Source organism: Suncus etruscus, chromosome X (assembly GCF_024139225.1).
Source record: "Suncus etruscus isolate mSunEtr1 chromosome X, mSunEtr1.pri.cur, whole genome shotgun sequence".
In the NCBI taxonomy this organism is placed as follows: Eukaryota; Metazoa; Chordata; class Mammalia; order Eulipotyphla; family Soricidae; genus Suncus; species Suncus etruscus.
The window spans coordinates 78,651,932-78,668,314 of NC_064868.1; the positions used below are offsets into that span (position 1 = coordinate 78,651,932).

The following is a 16,383-nucleotide window of genomic DNA, read 5'->3' on the forward strand; positions in this document are numbered from 1 at the left end:
TTGCTCTGTAGTGAATATCTCGCACCCAAATAATGGCCTCACTACTGCAAGGGCGGGGGGACTCTGGCTCAGCCCTTTTTAAACATCTATTGTTTAATTTAAAACTGAAATATTCTAGCTCTGCTAAACACCTTTTCTAATTCAACAGAGTGTGAGTCTGCTATGTTAATTTTAGAAAATGAGGCATTAAAAAATTACCTGCTCTACAAAAATTAAAAATTAACATAATTAAAATTAATTGCTCTTACCAAAAGTCCAAAAATTTTTACTTGAAATTTAAAATGCTTATGAGCAAGTTAACACCCCCAAATAACTTATCCTGAGACTGTCTATCACTAGAGAAGGGAGTATTTAATAAAACTATGAACAGGGAAGGGCCAGAGCGATAGTATAGCAGATAGGATATTTGCCTCGAATAAGGCCGACCCGAGTTCAATCCCTGGCATCCCATATGGTTCCCTGAGCCTCTCAGGACTGATTTCTGAGTGCAATCAGGAGTAACCCAAGTGCCCCCAAGTGTGGTCCAAAAAACTGCCCCAAAAATATGAACAGGGGACAGGACAGTAGGGTGGCACTTGTCTTGCCTGCAGTCAATCCGGGTTCAATCCCTGGCCTCCCATCTGGGAGTTTTCACTGTGGCTGTTGAATAAATGCTACTGAGACGTATGATCTGGAGGGGAAATGCCAGTGCCATTTTAGGCTGAATGACAACCTCACGTGACTAACTTTGGGTTAAACTTCCAACCAGCAAAAAGAGTAAGGTGGAGACCATGACTTCTTAGCACACTGAAGGGTCTGCTTGATCTGCTAGTTGATTTTTATTGTTTGTTTATTGTTTTGGGGCCACACTCAAGAGGCTCTCGGTGGTTACTCCTGGCAGGCTCAGTGGACCATATGGGATGCTAGGGATGGAACCCAGGTCATTAACATGCCAAGGCAAAAGCCTTACCTGTTGTGCTATAGTTCCGGCCCCAGCTAGATGATTTTTGAAGGGGAAGAAATAAGGGTAGGAAATCTGGTGGAAGCTCAAGAGCCCAGAAGAACGGCTGACCTGGGTTCAATCTCTGGCATCCAATAGGGTCCCGTGAGCCTGCCAGAAGTAATTTCTGAGTGCAGAGCCAGGAGCGCTGCTAGGTGCGGTCCAACCACTCCCCCATGGAAAAAAAGTTCTTTTGATGATGGAAGGATAAGGACAGGAAATGCCCCCTTGCTACTTAGTTGGAAGGCTGCTAACACATTGTAGGCATTGCTTATTTGGGAAATTAATTAAAACTGAAAATATGAGTAATTATTAGGCATTGAATGAAATATGAAGCCCAATTATGAAACTGTTCCTGTCTGCAGAATGAACCTGAAAGGTCTCCTTTTCCAGAAGGATCACTTCACACACTCAAATCACATGGGACTCAGAAAATCAAAAGTACACCTTGGGTCTGTAATAATTCTCATCACAGAAGCACAAATAACAATGGCAGAGACCATTTGTTGAGGTGCTATTGTATGGTTAGGGCTCTGATTAATTGTATTCTGAGGATTCTCTTTCATTCTCAACAGCATCCAATAAACCAGGGCTCCTCAAATTTTTTAAACAGGGGGCCAGTTCACTGTCCCTCAGACCATTGGAGGGTCTGACTATAGTAAAAACAAAACTTATGAACGAATTCTTATGCACACTGCATATATCTTATTATGCAATGAAGAAACAAAACAGATACAAATACAATATGTAGCCCGCGGGCCATAGTTTGAGGACCACTGCTAAACACTTCTAATAGCCCCGTTAAATGAAGGCTAAATAGGGGACTCAGTGAGAAAGGGCCTGCCTTGCAAACTTAAGGTGTGAAGTTTGGACCCCACCACACTGTCATCTGTGACCCCTAAAACCACAAGTGTGTGAGTTCCAGTGTTAAGCACTTCGTCTTAAGGTGTCAAAACCCCAACACTGCAGCAACCACAAGGGCAAGATTTGGGGGGGGGGTGGTGCGCACCCACAACTTTTACTCCCATTGCACCAGTGAGCAAATTGAGCAAATTGAGAGCCAGTGGTGAAATAATTTCATTCAACTCCCATTATTCTGTCTCCATGGCTGAAGTGCTTTATCATGACACAGCGCACTATCCTCTTATCAGACTCGTTGTATTACAATTTCAGTCTTTTTATGAAGAACGGTGCTAATTGCTCCTTTCCTGCTGCAGAGGCTTTATGGAACAGCAGATTAGTTTAAGCAGTCATTATTATAGAAAAGAGATGTTTCATTCTATCGATGTCGGAATGCTCCATCTTTATCCCGATTTCTAATATACATGTGCCTGAGCACAGACGGGCATATGGAAATGTTTCAAAAGTCTCTTTATTTGTGGCCTGGGTTCCTCATAACCTGAAAAAAAATGTCGTCTTTTGTTGACAGAAGCTGTTCTATTTCAGGGTTCTAAACCTTGGTCCTTCTGTGGATTCCTTCCCACCACATTTCCTTCCTATGGACTTGCTGTTTTGCCAGTTAGCCCCCCCAGTCTCAGACTTTGGCCCCTCTAAATATCCTGGGGGCCCACATGAGCCCCTATGGAGAAATGTCGTCCAACTTAATATTAAAGCTGAGATTTAGGGGCCAGTGTGGTAGCGCTAAAGGTAAGGTGTCTGCCTTGCAAGCGCTAGCCAAAGAAGGACCACAGTTCAATCCCCTGGGGTCCCATATGGTCCCCCCAAGCCAGGGGCAGTTTCTGAGCGCTTAGCCAGGAGTAACCCCTGAGCATCAAACGGGTGTGGCCCAAAAAAAACAAAAATAGCTGAGATTTAAACAGTCTTATCATAGAGATAAGGTCCAGGAGGACTATTCCATGATATGAAGCTTGCCACAAAGATTAGCGAATGCAGTTAGGGTACAGAACAGTCTTCTAGGACAATGATAGTTGGAAACTGATTGCTCTGGACAAGAACTGAAAAAATATAAAGTGATTGGCATGATACCCCTTCACTAACAATACTGCATACCACAATGTCTAAAAGGAAATGGAAGGATAGGGAGAGGGGGAGAATATTGGTACACAGGAGGGAGGGAAGGAGAGGGAAAAGTCACTTGATCATCTTCCAGCACACCTGATGCAAGGCAGGAATTCTCAGGAAAACATCCTAAAAAAGGTAGCTCTGCTCTGGCTCGATGCTCTCTTCAGCGACTGCATCACTTGCTGACTTCAGCCCTCTGCTTGCTCATTTTCCCAGTAAAGCCAGTGCATGAACCTCTAGCAGGCCATAGCTTGCATTTCTACAAGCTTAGTATTTTGAGCCAAAATCAAATGTGGGGTTATTTCCTGGATTCTGCTGTCCCTATTGCAATTTACAGGAAAGGTCAACAGCTCTCTATATTAGGCCCATGTACAGACAGTCCCAGCTTCGAAGGAAATTTCCTCAGGAAGGTGCTAAATGAACAGGAAACTCACTTCATCTTTGGTGTGTCTGGGGGCTACAGCCTGAAGCACTTCAGGCTCTGTGCTTGGGACCATATGCAGGGCTGGGGATCAAACATGCCTATTTGGGTTCTCAGAATCTCACAAGTTGACTCCACTGGGGTGGCGTGATTCTCTGGGACACCCAACACCACTGCTGAGCTGGGGATAGTCCAGGTTGGGTTGTGAGCAAGGCCAATCCCGAGGAGCCAGGAGTGCCCACGGACAATACGAGTGAGTGCACAGCACGATGTCAAAAGAAAGCAGATGGCTTACAGTTCTGTTCCTCTACTTCCAGCTATTCCAACAGCTTTGAGCAAGTAACTCATTCCCCTTTCAGCCTTAAATCAACAGGCACAGTGACCCAGAATGGAAGGCAAGTGAATGACAAAACCACAATGTTGCTGGTTTTTAAATTTGGTTTTGGGGCCACACCCAGCAGGGCTCAGGGTTTACTTCTGGCTCTGAGCTCAGAAATCATTCTTGGCAGGCTTGTGGAGGGAACCATATGGGATGCTAGGGATCGAACCTAGGTCAGCTGCATACAAGGCAAGCACCCTCCCCACTATGCTATCACTCCAGCCCCACCTATAAGACCACAATTGACTTTTAGAAAATGTCATTCCGTGGAATAGCAATTGGAACATGATGTAAGCTTAAGGGCACAGTCATGTAGAGCCTTATAAAGGCACCACTGGCTTCCTCAGAAACACAAACCTGGGGCCGGGCGGTGGCGCTGGAGGTAAGGTGCCTGCCTTGCCTGCGCTAGCCTAGGACGGACCGCGGTTCGATCCCCTGGCATCCCATATGGTCCCCCAAGAAGCCAGGAGCAACTTCTGAGCGCATAGCCAGGAGTAACCCCTGAGCGTCACAGGGTGTGGCCCAAAAACCAAAAAAAAAAAAAAAAAAAAAAAAGAAACACAAACCTGAAAAAGTATATTATCTGACCCACCATATACGCAATAGTCACACACACTAACTTACCTTCGATGACACTATTCTATTATCGCAGAATCTTTGTGCAATGTAAGCTTCCGTTTCCGACACTGGACGGTGACCCACAAACACTGTGCGCGTCCCAACTCGCTTCTCTTCCCCGGCACACTAATCAAGAGAGAGGGGGTGGAGAGTCATTTTTTTTGACCCATTACTCCAGGTTTCAACCAAACATACAATACCTGCCTAAGCATGCATGGCTCCAGTCTACTCCAGAGAAAGGGGGGGGGGCATGGGGGGAGGGCAGAAGGAGGAGGGAAGAGGAGAAAAGAGGGAGAACCAGATGGGGGAGGACACGGAGAAGGGAGAGATAAAGAGATGGAGAAGAGAGAGGGGTGAAAAAGAAGGTTAAAGGAAAGATGGAGGGTGGGAGAAAAAAGGAGGAGAGAAACCCCTTGTTCAATATTCAAGCTCCATTGAGCTCTCTCCACAGCTGTCTGGGTGCAGGTTGGAAGTGTGGCTCTGAGCCCAGGGCAGGATTTTAAAGTGCTTCATCTCAGAAACAAAGGGAGCCCAGGAAAGGGTCCCACTTGAGAATCTGGAACCAGGCCAGTGAACCAACCAGGGGTCAGCCACGGCTTCTCCTAGTGGGCTGGCAAACCCACTAGCTCCAGATCTTTCCTGAGATTTGATCAGGAGAATCACTGAAGTCAAAAGCAAAGACAACAAAATTGGCGAGCATGATAAATCAGAGGGTTTGGGGCCTCTGCAGAAAAGGAATTCAAGGCACTGGAGGAGAATCTGATCTTTTACCTCTGAATTTTCCCAAATGAATATACTCCACGTACAACTTTAGGTTAATCCACGTTTGTCGCCATTTCCCTTTTTTATACCCTTTGCAAAGTACAATTATTCAACAATGAGCATATGCAGTTATAACATAAATACACAAATATATAAACACATAAATCAGAAATAAATGCAGTTATGAATAAAGAGCACCAGAGGAACTACTTCTGTTGGTGCTGTTCAACCTCAGCCTCGCAAGCTTGAATGGGATGGATAGCAGCTACACACACTGGGTGGGCTGGGGATGTTTCGTTTAGATGACATGGCCAGCAGAAAGTGGCGCACACATGACTTTAGCAAACAAAAATGACCACTTGGAAGCATACAGGTCAGAAATAGGGGCGGCTGTGGCTGACAAAGGAAGGAATCATGGTTTCTGCCCAGCAAGGGCCTTGGTTCTTGGTCATCTAAGAAGACCAACTGTTGTTTCTCCGACCCTCCCAAACTGGAGTGAGTCTCTCACTCCAGTGCTCTTTACATTTGCAAGAGCAGATTCCTTTACTCAACAGACAACTTTCACAGTGGACTTCCAGCCCCCACTTTTTTCCACACCTTAATTCAGTATGAGAATTGTCTATAAACCTAGGACTATCTCGTGAGTTTGGGCTTTATTACCATGGCTGATGTGAAATGAGATCTGAATTCCAAGGAAGTATAATAGAAACCAGTATCTACTTATGTCCACTGAATTTATTTTTTAAGTGATGTAAAATGCTTATATTTAAAGAAGTTGACTTAGAGAAAAATGGAGAAAGAAAAAGGGAGCGGAAGAGGTGGAGAGGGACAGAGACAGAGAGAAAGGGAGAGATAAGATATGAGCACAGATCCAGGTCAAACATCAGAATAAACAATCAGCCTTTTAAAAGGACTTTGTATGGAAGATAACTTGTAAAAAATACTTTTTATGGGGCCAGAGTATAGCACAGTGGGTAGGGCATTTGCCTTGTAAGTAGCCAACCTGGGTTAGATCTCTGGCATCCCAAATGATTCCCCGATGCCTGCAAGGAGCAAATTATGAGCACAGAGCCAGGAATAGCCCCTGAGCACAGAGCTGGGAGTAACCCTTAAGTACTGCCAGGTGTGATTCCCACCCCCCCAAAAAAAACTTTGAAATTGGTTTGGATGGAGGCATGGCAAGTAGGGCATTTGCCTTGCATGCAAGTGCGGGTTTGAGCCCCGTCATCCCATATGGTTCCTGAGTCTGTCGGGAGTCATTTCTGAGCAAAGAGACAGGAGTATGTGGCCACTGGGTGTGGCCCAAAACAAAACAAAACAAAACTTTGTGTTTGGGGGCCTGGAGCAATAATACAGCAGATATGGCACTTGCTTTACATGAAGGCTACCTGGATTTGATCCCCAATACCCTATATGGCCCTGCGAGCCCACCAGGAGTGAATTCTGAGTGGCCCCCAAACCAACAATTAAAAAGTCTTTTTATTTTGATTTTTTTCTTTGTTTTTGGGCCACACCCAGTGATGCTCAGGGATTACTCCTGGCTATGTGCTCAGAAATTGCCCCTGGCTTGGGGAACCATATGGAACGCCAGGGATCAAACCTAGATCTGTCCTGGGTCGGCCACATGCAAGCCAAATGCCCTACCTCTGCGCTATCACTCTGGCTACCTAATTTGATTTTTTAAGAAAACGATTCTATTTTCTTTTCAAAACAAATTAATTTTGAATGGCATTTGGTGGGCCACATCCAACACAGCTCAGGGGCTACTCTTTATTTTGTGTACAAATCACTCCTGGCAGGGTTCAGGGGAGCATATGGAGTGTAGGAATGGAACCAGAGTCAGCATCCTGCAAGGCAAGTGCCCCCCAGTACTATCTCTTTGCCATCCTTACTGTTTTAAAAACTCTCAGAGCGATATATAGCACTTAATTAACACATTCCTGGCACTATACAATAACACATCCCAGTCAATGCCTGACACCCCATGTTGCCCTGTGCATCCAGTGGCTGGCCATCCACAGCACTTGTTACACTAGTAGACCAGGGGGCTAAGGACAGAGGTATGGGATGCAGACTGAAAATTTTGGTGGAGGGAGGCCAAACACTGGTGGTAGGAATGGCCCTAATTCACCGTCCCTATATGCCTGAAACATAACTATGATGGAATTGTAATTCACAATGGAGTAAAAAAAAATAAAAGAAATAATAGTGGTTTTAGTGCCTAAGATTCTAAGTAACCTAGCTTAGTGCTTTGCCAAAGTAGAGGCATGGCAGGGACATTCCAGAGTAGGAGTCAGGAGGGGCCTAAGGTACCTAATGCTACCTCATTTGAATCCTGTTAAAAGTCTATAGGGCCAGCAAATTGTCTATGATGCTTGCCATGTGCCTGAGCTAAATCCCTGCTGCACCCCCCCTCCCAAAGAGTTTTATCTGTGTTTAACTGCACTGCACTAAGTTCACATCCATATATCCTTAGGAAAACCAGTTTCGGCTTTGCCAGAAATTGAACCCAGAGTCTGACATAGGCAGAACAAGGAAGCGGTGCTGTTACTCAGCCACATTGCTGGCCTGTAGGATAGTCTTTGGTGTGAGTAAAATCTAGCTGCCTGATGCGAATTTCATTAAAAACTCACGGTAATAGAAAGTATGTCAACACATTTCTATGCAGATTTATAATGCCTGAATTAACAGAGAAAGCAATCTTCGTCCTCACAATTAAAAAAAGCACCCTTTTGTATTTTTTCATTTACAATTCTTCTAGACATTGACTATTGTTGTCTAAAAATCAAGGCATTTATAAAAACACAGTCTCTCAATAAAGCAGCGGAGTGAAACAATACTGTCATTAAATTACTGGCCTCTTAAAATTCCAAGTCTTTGTTAGTCAGAGAACAAAGAGAGCCAGGGGGAAGAAAAACAAAACCAAAAACATACTTTGCTGTTCGATGTACAATTTTTGTTTTGATTGCCTCTAAAACACTAACTCAATAAGAAGGACCAAAAGGGCTGGACAGAATGTATATAGAGGTGGGTGAGGTGCTTCCTTGAAAGCAGTCGCTACCACAGTTCAATTCTCTACCACCAGGGGTCACTCCTGAGCTCAGAGCCTGGAACAGCCCCAAGGCACCTCTGAGGGTCCACACCTGCTTTGTCTCCATTGCCCCCCAACCTGAAAAAGCAAGCATCAAGTGGAAATAGAGACTCAACAGAAAGTCTCTTAATACTGTCCTAGGCTCTGAGTCAGCCCACCCCCCACCCTTCCTAGGACTGCAAACAAAGTCATCACTGAGCCAAAGATCTGGTTCTTCATTCTGGCCACAAGCTGGCTTGAAACCTAATGCCAAATGCCCAAACTCTTAATATTTTATACTTAACTTCAGTTTTTTTAAGAAGTTCCCCAGGTGACCGCTCTTAATTTGCAGCCGGAGCTGAACACTGCAGTGGCCAGAATTTCTCTGGGAATTAGTGGCTGCCTGTAACTAACCACTTTGCGCTTTTTTTCCCTTTGGTTTACCAGCCTCAATCATGCCGAAATTTTAAGTTATGGAAGAATTTCAACTCGCTTTAGAGAGGATACACATACAAAGAGTCCTCAAATGGTGAGCCGAACATTTGGCTCAGCCCGGAAAATGAAAATTTTCGTTCAATGGTCAATTCTGCCTCACAGCAATTTCCAACCAATTACTTCTATCACTGATCAGGAAAATTACAGCCCCAGATACAACTGACAGCTGTTTGGGTCGGCTGCAAATAACCATTGATGTTCTCCAGGAGGTACAGCAGTCCTGGGATTGCTCCGACTACTGGGTGGGCTACTAAAGGAATGGAAAAGATTGTTCAGGGCTGGGGAGATGGGGCGTGCAGGAAGGTACCCCCCCACTCTTGCTTGATACAGCAGTTACATCATCCCAGATTTGAGTTCCTGGCACTCAATTCCCTATGCATTTCCACAGGTGAATAAATCTAAGAATTGTCCCTAGGCATCAGTAGATGTGGCTCCCAAACACTCCCCTCTCCCAAAAACAAGTAAAAAAGAAAAAAGTCAACAGGGGAACTGGCCCAAAGATTTTTGCTTTGCACATAGGAACCCAAGGTTCAATCCCCAGCAGTATGCTATCCCCAAAGAATCGAGCCAGATCTGGCCCCCCAAAATAAAAAACAAGCATCTTACTGAAAATCTGAAAACTGGACGGCTGGATAGATGCTATGTGGGGTATAAAACATTTCCCTTGCATGTGGCTGAACCTGACTTGATCTTCAGAGCCACAGACAGTTCCCTGAGCACTGCCAGGAGTGACCCCTGAGCACAGAGGCAAAACTAACTCAGCACTAACCCCTGAGCACTGCTAGGTCTGGTCCTAAACAAACAAAATCTCAAATCTGGGCTGAGGAGAGTGCTTCAAGTGCTGGAAAACGGGTTCTCTCTGAGCAATATGCTGGGAACGTCCGCCCGCAGCCCCATCTGAAAAGTAGGCAAAGAGTTATTAAAAGCCTCCTCTGAACCCAAATCCCAAAGCTATTTTCTTCCCCTGAAGCATTAGCGTGGTTCAACAGCAAAATCAGTCTTTAAAAGGTCAACTAAGCTCCTAAGTGAAAGGTAGTGCATTTCATCAAAATTTCCAGGGTCTATTAATATGCCTCCAAAAGTCAGGATTTCAGTACAAGAGTTGGGGTGGGGGGTGTCGGAAACAAGGAGTAGGTCCCTGCGTGTCTGGGGATACTTCCAGTGTATTTAAGCCTCTTAGTCCGAATTGACACAATGAATTCAATGGTCCAATTGCTGAGGTTCCCCAGCCACTCTACTCTAACAAGCCCAGAAAAATCATCTTGATGTGTAATTTATCGTCTTTGAGCTATAAATAGCCTGGAGATCACATCTACCGGACTCCGTTTTTACTGCATCTTCTTAAGTGATTAAGCTGCTTTCCCTCCTTCACAAGAGGCAGCGAAGCAAGACCCGACTAGGACATTTTGGGGGGGGTTTCTGCCTTTAGAGTGAAATTGGGTGAAGATTAACTCCAACTCTCCAAGCAGCCGGTTGGCTGCACATCCCAAAAACTACTCCAGAATTAGAGGCGTTGTCTGATTAAACATGGTCCCCCAGACCCAGAGACTTGATTGAAGAATAACTGTATTTGTTAGGAAATGGATATTCAGTCCCACAAACGCCTATATCAGCGGGTGAGTGTGAAGACTCAGACAAAGTCCAGCAGAGTCAAACTTTCATTATCGAAATGTGATCTTGTGAGCAGGTTCAGATCACTAGGGACCATCGGGACCAAGTATCTCCATTTCTGTCTGTCAATCTGCCATTCCCATTTTTATCCATCATTCCATCCCTTTGCTCTCCCCAGCCCCCCCCCCCCCCAGTCACAGGGCTGCAAAGTTGCAATGGGGCTTCCTTATAAGATCGCTAATAAAGAGCTGGGAGCTCAGCACAGCTGCAGGAACTGCGTGATTCAGGATCCTAAGAGGAACCTGTTTTGAGTGATTCAGAGATTCTTCCATTTATAGAAAGTAACTGGAGACTCCGGGAAAGTTCAGGCTGGTGCTCAGCGACTCCCGGCCCTGTAAGCGATCTCTCCCCTAATCCAGAGCCCGAGAACACCCACAAACTCAACTTCCAGGACCACTGAGCACACAGACAGATCGGGGCCCAGAAAAGATATTTTTCATTTCCCTGTTCCACCTTCTCTGAGAAATTTGCATTTCCAAAGCTTAACAACAAATGTCACTCTCCAAAGTGGAGAGGAACTGAAACCCGCAAAAGAAAAAGAATGAGGCTGACTATGCAAGGCAGCATTTCCCATAGCCCTGCAGGAGGGTGGAGGGGGAGACAGAGAAAAAATAGACACAAATAATAGAAAGCATAAAGATGCCCCCCACCATCAAAGCCCCAGCCCAGAAGAAAAGCAAGCAGAGATCACAAACCTCAGGGGCAGGAGGGTTCGGTGGGGAAGGAGGGCTCGGTGGGGCCGGTGGCGCGGCCATTGGCATTCAGTAGCGACAGGTGAAAGTCTGCTAGGGACAAAAGCATCTGAGTGGTAGCGAGAAGGCTGCAGATTACCAGGCAACTTGCACTAACCCCAGCGATCCTCCCTACGTGGCCCAGAATTTGGGAAGACCGCCAAGTGGGTCCTGGCAGAGTCTGTACTTTCAGGGGGAGGCGGTGTACTAAGGAGAGGCACTTACTGGACCGCTGGGTCCTTGCCTCAAGGCCTTGGCCTTGAGAATATCGGATCTTGCAGCTGAGTTCTGTGATTTTTCTGCTCCTGGCTTCACTGCCTAGTTTGGTTACCTGCTCCCTGCCAGATGGGGGGAATATGAGGGGGCAAATATCTCACCCTTTCTCCAGGTTGCCCTTTCATTTTATTGATGGCTTCTTTGGCTGTGCAGAGCAATTTCTCTAATGCAGATATGGTTCTGCTAGGGCTTTTGTGTCATGTTTTAAAAATAGCAATGGCCAAAATCCACACCAAGCAGCTTTATTCCTTGGGTACCAGAGTGTTAGTCAGGTGAAGAGGGTGTGTGCCTTGCATACAAGCGCACTCGGGTTTGAGCCTCAGCATCCCATATGGTCCTTTTGAGTTAATTCCTGAGCACAGAGCCAGGAGGAAACCCTGAGTACGGCTGAATGTGGGCCAGCGAAAAGCCACTTTTGTTAGTCCTGTCTGCTAGTGGGAATTCGAACCACTCGGGGTACGCTTTGACCTGTTCACTGGTTTGACTAGTGGACAAGCCAATGTATGCAGATCCAGTTTGCCCAGCACTTTATTGTGAAGATGATGCTTTCTCACTGAGAAGTCTGAGTTCGCCTGGCAAATATTGGTATTTGCTTGGGCTTATTTCAAGGCTTTTGATACTGCTCCACTGGGACTTGTTCTGATCCTTAACTCTTTGAAGCAGGCAAGTGCCAGAGTGCTGGGCCTCTCTTAGGATACCAAGAGGTATCTTTCCTCATGCATCTCCAAAGGTATGGCCAACCTTTTAAGTATTCATTCAAATGGATTATCTTTTAAAATACTGGGATCAACTGGTCCAGGCATTTTTTAAATTTATTTATTGACAGATTGATTGGTTGTACTTTGAGCCACACTCAGCAGCACTCAGGAGTCACTCCTGGCTCTGCACTCAGAAATTGCCCTTAGCTGGCTAAGGGGAACCATATAGGATGCCAGGAATCATAATGGGTCCCTCCCACATCGGCTGCATACAAGACAAACACCCCACTGCTGTGTTATCGCTCCTGCCCCTATTCAGCCATTTTTAAAACAATATGGACAGTCCTTTAAAAAGACTAGAGGGGGCCAGAGGGGTGGTGCAAGCGGTAGGGTGTTTGCCTTGCACATACTAACCTAGGACGGACCGTGGTTCAGTCCCCTGGTGTCCCATATGATTCCCCAAGCCAGGAACAATTTCTGAGCGCATAGCCATGAGTAACCCCTGAGCATCACCGGGTGTGGCCCAAAAAGCAAAACAAAACCAAAAAGACTACAAATTGAGCTCCTATATGACCCGGCAATACTAGGGCCCAAAAAAACCCCAATGCACAAAATGTATAAGCACTCCTATATTCATCTCAGCATTATTCATAATAGCCAGAATCTGGAAAAATACCCAAGTGCCAGAGAACAGATGAAGAACAGGTAAAGAAATCATGGTAGAACTACACAATGGAATCTATATAGCTGTTAGGGAAAAAATCAAGTCATGAGATTTGGTTATACATATAGGAATATGGAGAATATTATGCTGAGCAAAATGAGTCAGAGGAAGAATAGACATGGAATGGCTGCACTCATTTGTTAGCTATTTAAAAAAAAAAGGCAAAGCAAGATAGTATGGTAATTGTCAAAAAAAAAAAAACCTGTAATAGACATGAAACCAGTACATGGTAGGAAGCTTCCACAATCAGTGGGGGAGTGCAGTTAGGGCAGAGAAGGGACCACTATTTCAATGATACCTGAAAATAATCACACTGAACAAGAACTGGGAGGGCTGAAAGGAGATAAAGTGATAGGCGTGATCCCCCTTCAGTAACAATATTGCAAGCTAGTGTGTCTAAAAAGAAAAGAGAGAGGAGAAAAATGTCTGCCATAGAAACAGGGAGGGAGGAGAACAGGGGGGAAACTGAGGACACTGGTGGCCGGAAATGTGCACTGGTGAAGGTTTGGGTGTTGGACACTATATGACTGAAATTCAATCATGATCAACTTTGTAACTGTATTCACAGTGATTCCATTAAATAATTTGTTTTAAAAATAAATAAAAATAGGGGCCGGAGAGACAGCATGGAGGTAAGGCATGTGCCTTGCATGCAGAAGGACGGTGGTTCAAATCCCGACATCCCATATGGTTCCCCGAGCCTGTCAGGAGCGATTTCTGAGCGTAGAGCCAGGAGTAACCTCTGAGTGTTGCCAGGTGTGACCCAAAAAACAATAAACAAACAAACAAACAAATAAATAAAAACTAGAATCTGAAAACCAAAGAGACAGCACAGGGGTGAAGGCAATTGCCTGACATCCTGAAGATCCCAGTTTTATCCCCAGCATCAGAGGATCTCTGGCGTACACCTGGGTTACACTTAAGCACAGAGCCAGGAACAGCCCCTGAACACCTCCAAGTAAGAGCCCCCAAAGAAAGAATAATAGCAAAGTAATAAAATAAAATACTACTGTCTTATACTGAAAAGCATTTTCTCCTCATTTTGTAGAGTTCTTTTCTAATGCAACAGATGGGTAGTAGTGAACATGGGACTTTTGTGAAAAGTTAAAGTGCACTTTTGATTACAGGCAAGTAGAACAAAAAAAGACGACAGATTAGGCATTGTTATAATACATGAATTTCCCCTGATGCCGAGAAAGTGAGTCTAATATTGCACACTGAAGATTCTAAAATGTGTACCAAAGTTCACATAAGGCCTATGTAAATGATCATCATGCAGAAATTGCTTAGAGCTAGATGAGTTTCGTTCCTTTTGGGAACTCTCTTGGGTAAATTAGTCTTAACTTAGCAGATAGTAATACCTAACAGTGGGGTGGGGGGAGAACTCCTGATATGCATGCAAAAATGGCTTTTGCTAATAAATATCAACAAGAGAGACAGATGCATCCCCCATATCACTAGGTCCCCAGCGAATGTTCATCCCAGGGGAAGAGAGATCAACTATAGCTAGGAAAAAAAAAAACAAGCCACTTAATGGTTTGAACATGCCTATTCATTCCTAATTCCCTTGGCAATAGCATCATCATTATTATAAACATAACCATTTCCTTGAACGGTCTTAGCCACTGAAAGGCACATGCCGCTGCGAGTCTAACCCCACCGGGTGGAAATGGAAGTATGGTCCCCTACTGGTGTGAACAAGCAAAGCAAAAGCCAACTAGCTCCATGTTGCCAATGTGTCCATGTTGTAAATGTAATTAGTTTAAAGAATCCATCCAGAATAGCTCTGATGATTTTAACACCCCACCAATAAAAGATGTGGGTGCAAAGTCAAATTCCCCTGTGGAATTTGTGGTTTCCAGGAGAAATGCCAGCCAATGGGGCAGACTGTGAGTCATGGCCCACAGAAAATGGGTTAAATTACAGGGAGACTACAACAGTGAAGACATGATATCTTGAGAAATAATAGTGAGACTAAACTTCTGGGGCCACATCCGTCACTGGTCATGGATTACTCCTGGCTCTATACTCAGGAATGACTCCTGTTGGTGCTCAGGAGACCATATCGAATGCTGAGGATTGAACCTGGGTTGGCCATGTGCAAAGCAAGTGCCCTACCACCTGTACTATTACTCCAGTTCCATTACCTCTCTCCTTACTTCCATTTATTTCTCAATAAAATTTTTACCCTGCAAAAAAAGTTTTATTTATGAGGGATTTGAAAGTGTGCAGGGGCATGGCCTAGTGGACAGTCAAACTGGAGACGATCCCTGGTATTCCAAATGGTCGCCTGAGCCAGCCAGGAGTGACCCTGAAGAATAGCCAGAAGTAAGCCCTGAGCATAGCCTGGTGTAGTCTCCAAAACAAAAATTTTTTTTGATTCATGGATCACTCCCTACAGTGCTCAAGAGCCACTTCTGGCTCTATGCTCATTATTCAGGAGACTATGTGGTAACAGAGCTCAAACAAACCTGGGTATCCTGCATGCAGAGCATGCACTCATGCAGAACAGCTCTCTCTAGCCTAGAGGCTGTATTTAAAGTGGAAAGTTTCTGCCCCTATACAAGAAGCACAGGCAATTCTGAGGTCACCATTGTTCAACAAGGCATGGGGTTAGGGTCCAAGGGCACAGTGGATGGTGTTGAAAACCTCATTACTTAGGGTCTGAAGGCCACACAAGGGATCCCCAAGACACAATTTTCCAAAACATACAACAGTAGTTTGATCCCTAGTACCACCAAAAAATCCACGGCTAGCCCGTTGGAACTGTTGGTTTGATGCTGAGAATAAAGATAAGAATCCACTCCTTTTGTGTCTCAACACAGTCCTTTGAAAAGTACAGTGGAATTATTGACATTATCTTGAAATTAACAGGCTCTCCCCAAAACCTTTGGATTCAAAATTACGGTGCAAGAAGTTAATACAGAGGTTCCTTAAGAGAGGAGAAAGGATGCTGCCATCCTCTTGGCAATCCAGACATCCCAGAGTAAAAGCTCTTTAAAGGCCTCAATAAAGATGCCTTTTTATCTTTGTCAAGTCAGCAGTTCCCACAGATCTCTCCACCATGACCCAGGAAAGTCCAGTAGCATCACGTCTGCAGCACCCGGCTGGGGTAACGCCTCGCTAATACATTTCTTACCTCACCACCATCAGCTCTGCTGGCAAAGCACTCAGGGGCAGGAGGTGAGATAACTGTTAAAATCTGTGACCATTTCTCTCCCTGGATGCCAAAAATAGATAAGGAAATTGAAGTGTTTGGCCATGATCCCAGATGGGTACTTTTGCTTCAGAGGCTTAATTATTGAAAGGCAAGAAATGAGATCTCAGTTCTCACTGGCATTGGCTACTACCAATTGGTCTGCGTGTCTTGTGGAAGTCTCAGCACTGGTTTCTTTCTGTGTAACTAGTGGCAAGCTTGACTAACCTGGGGCCAGGGCGATAGCACAATGGTAGGGTATTTGTCTTGCACACAGCCAACTCAGGAAGGACCCTGATTTGTTTCCCAGCATTCCATATGGTCCCTTGAGCCTGCCAGGA

General features: G+C 45.0%; 1 protein-coding gene across 1 annotated transcript in view; it reads right to left on the reverse strand.

Annotated features, from left to right (window-relative positions):
• The window catches only part of ATP11C (ATPase phospholipid transporting 11C), a 202,777-nt gene that overhangs the window by 102,525 nt on the left and 83,869 nt on the right, over positions 1–16,383 (reverse strand). The window contains exon 2 of the mRNA XM_049767475.1: positions 4,426–4,545. Within this exon, the coding sequence (XP_049623432.1) occupies positions 4,426–4,545 (120 nt within the window). The remainder of the gene's footprint in view (positions 1–4,425; positions 4,546–16,383) is intronic.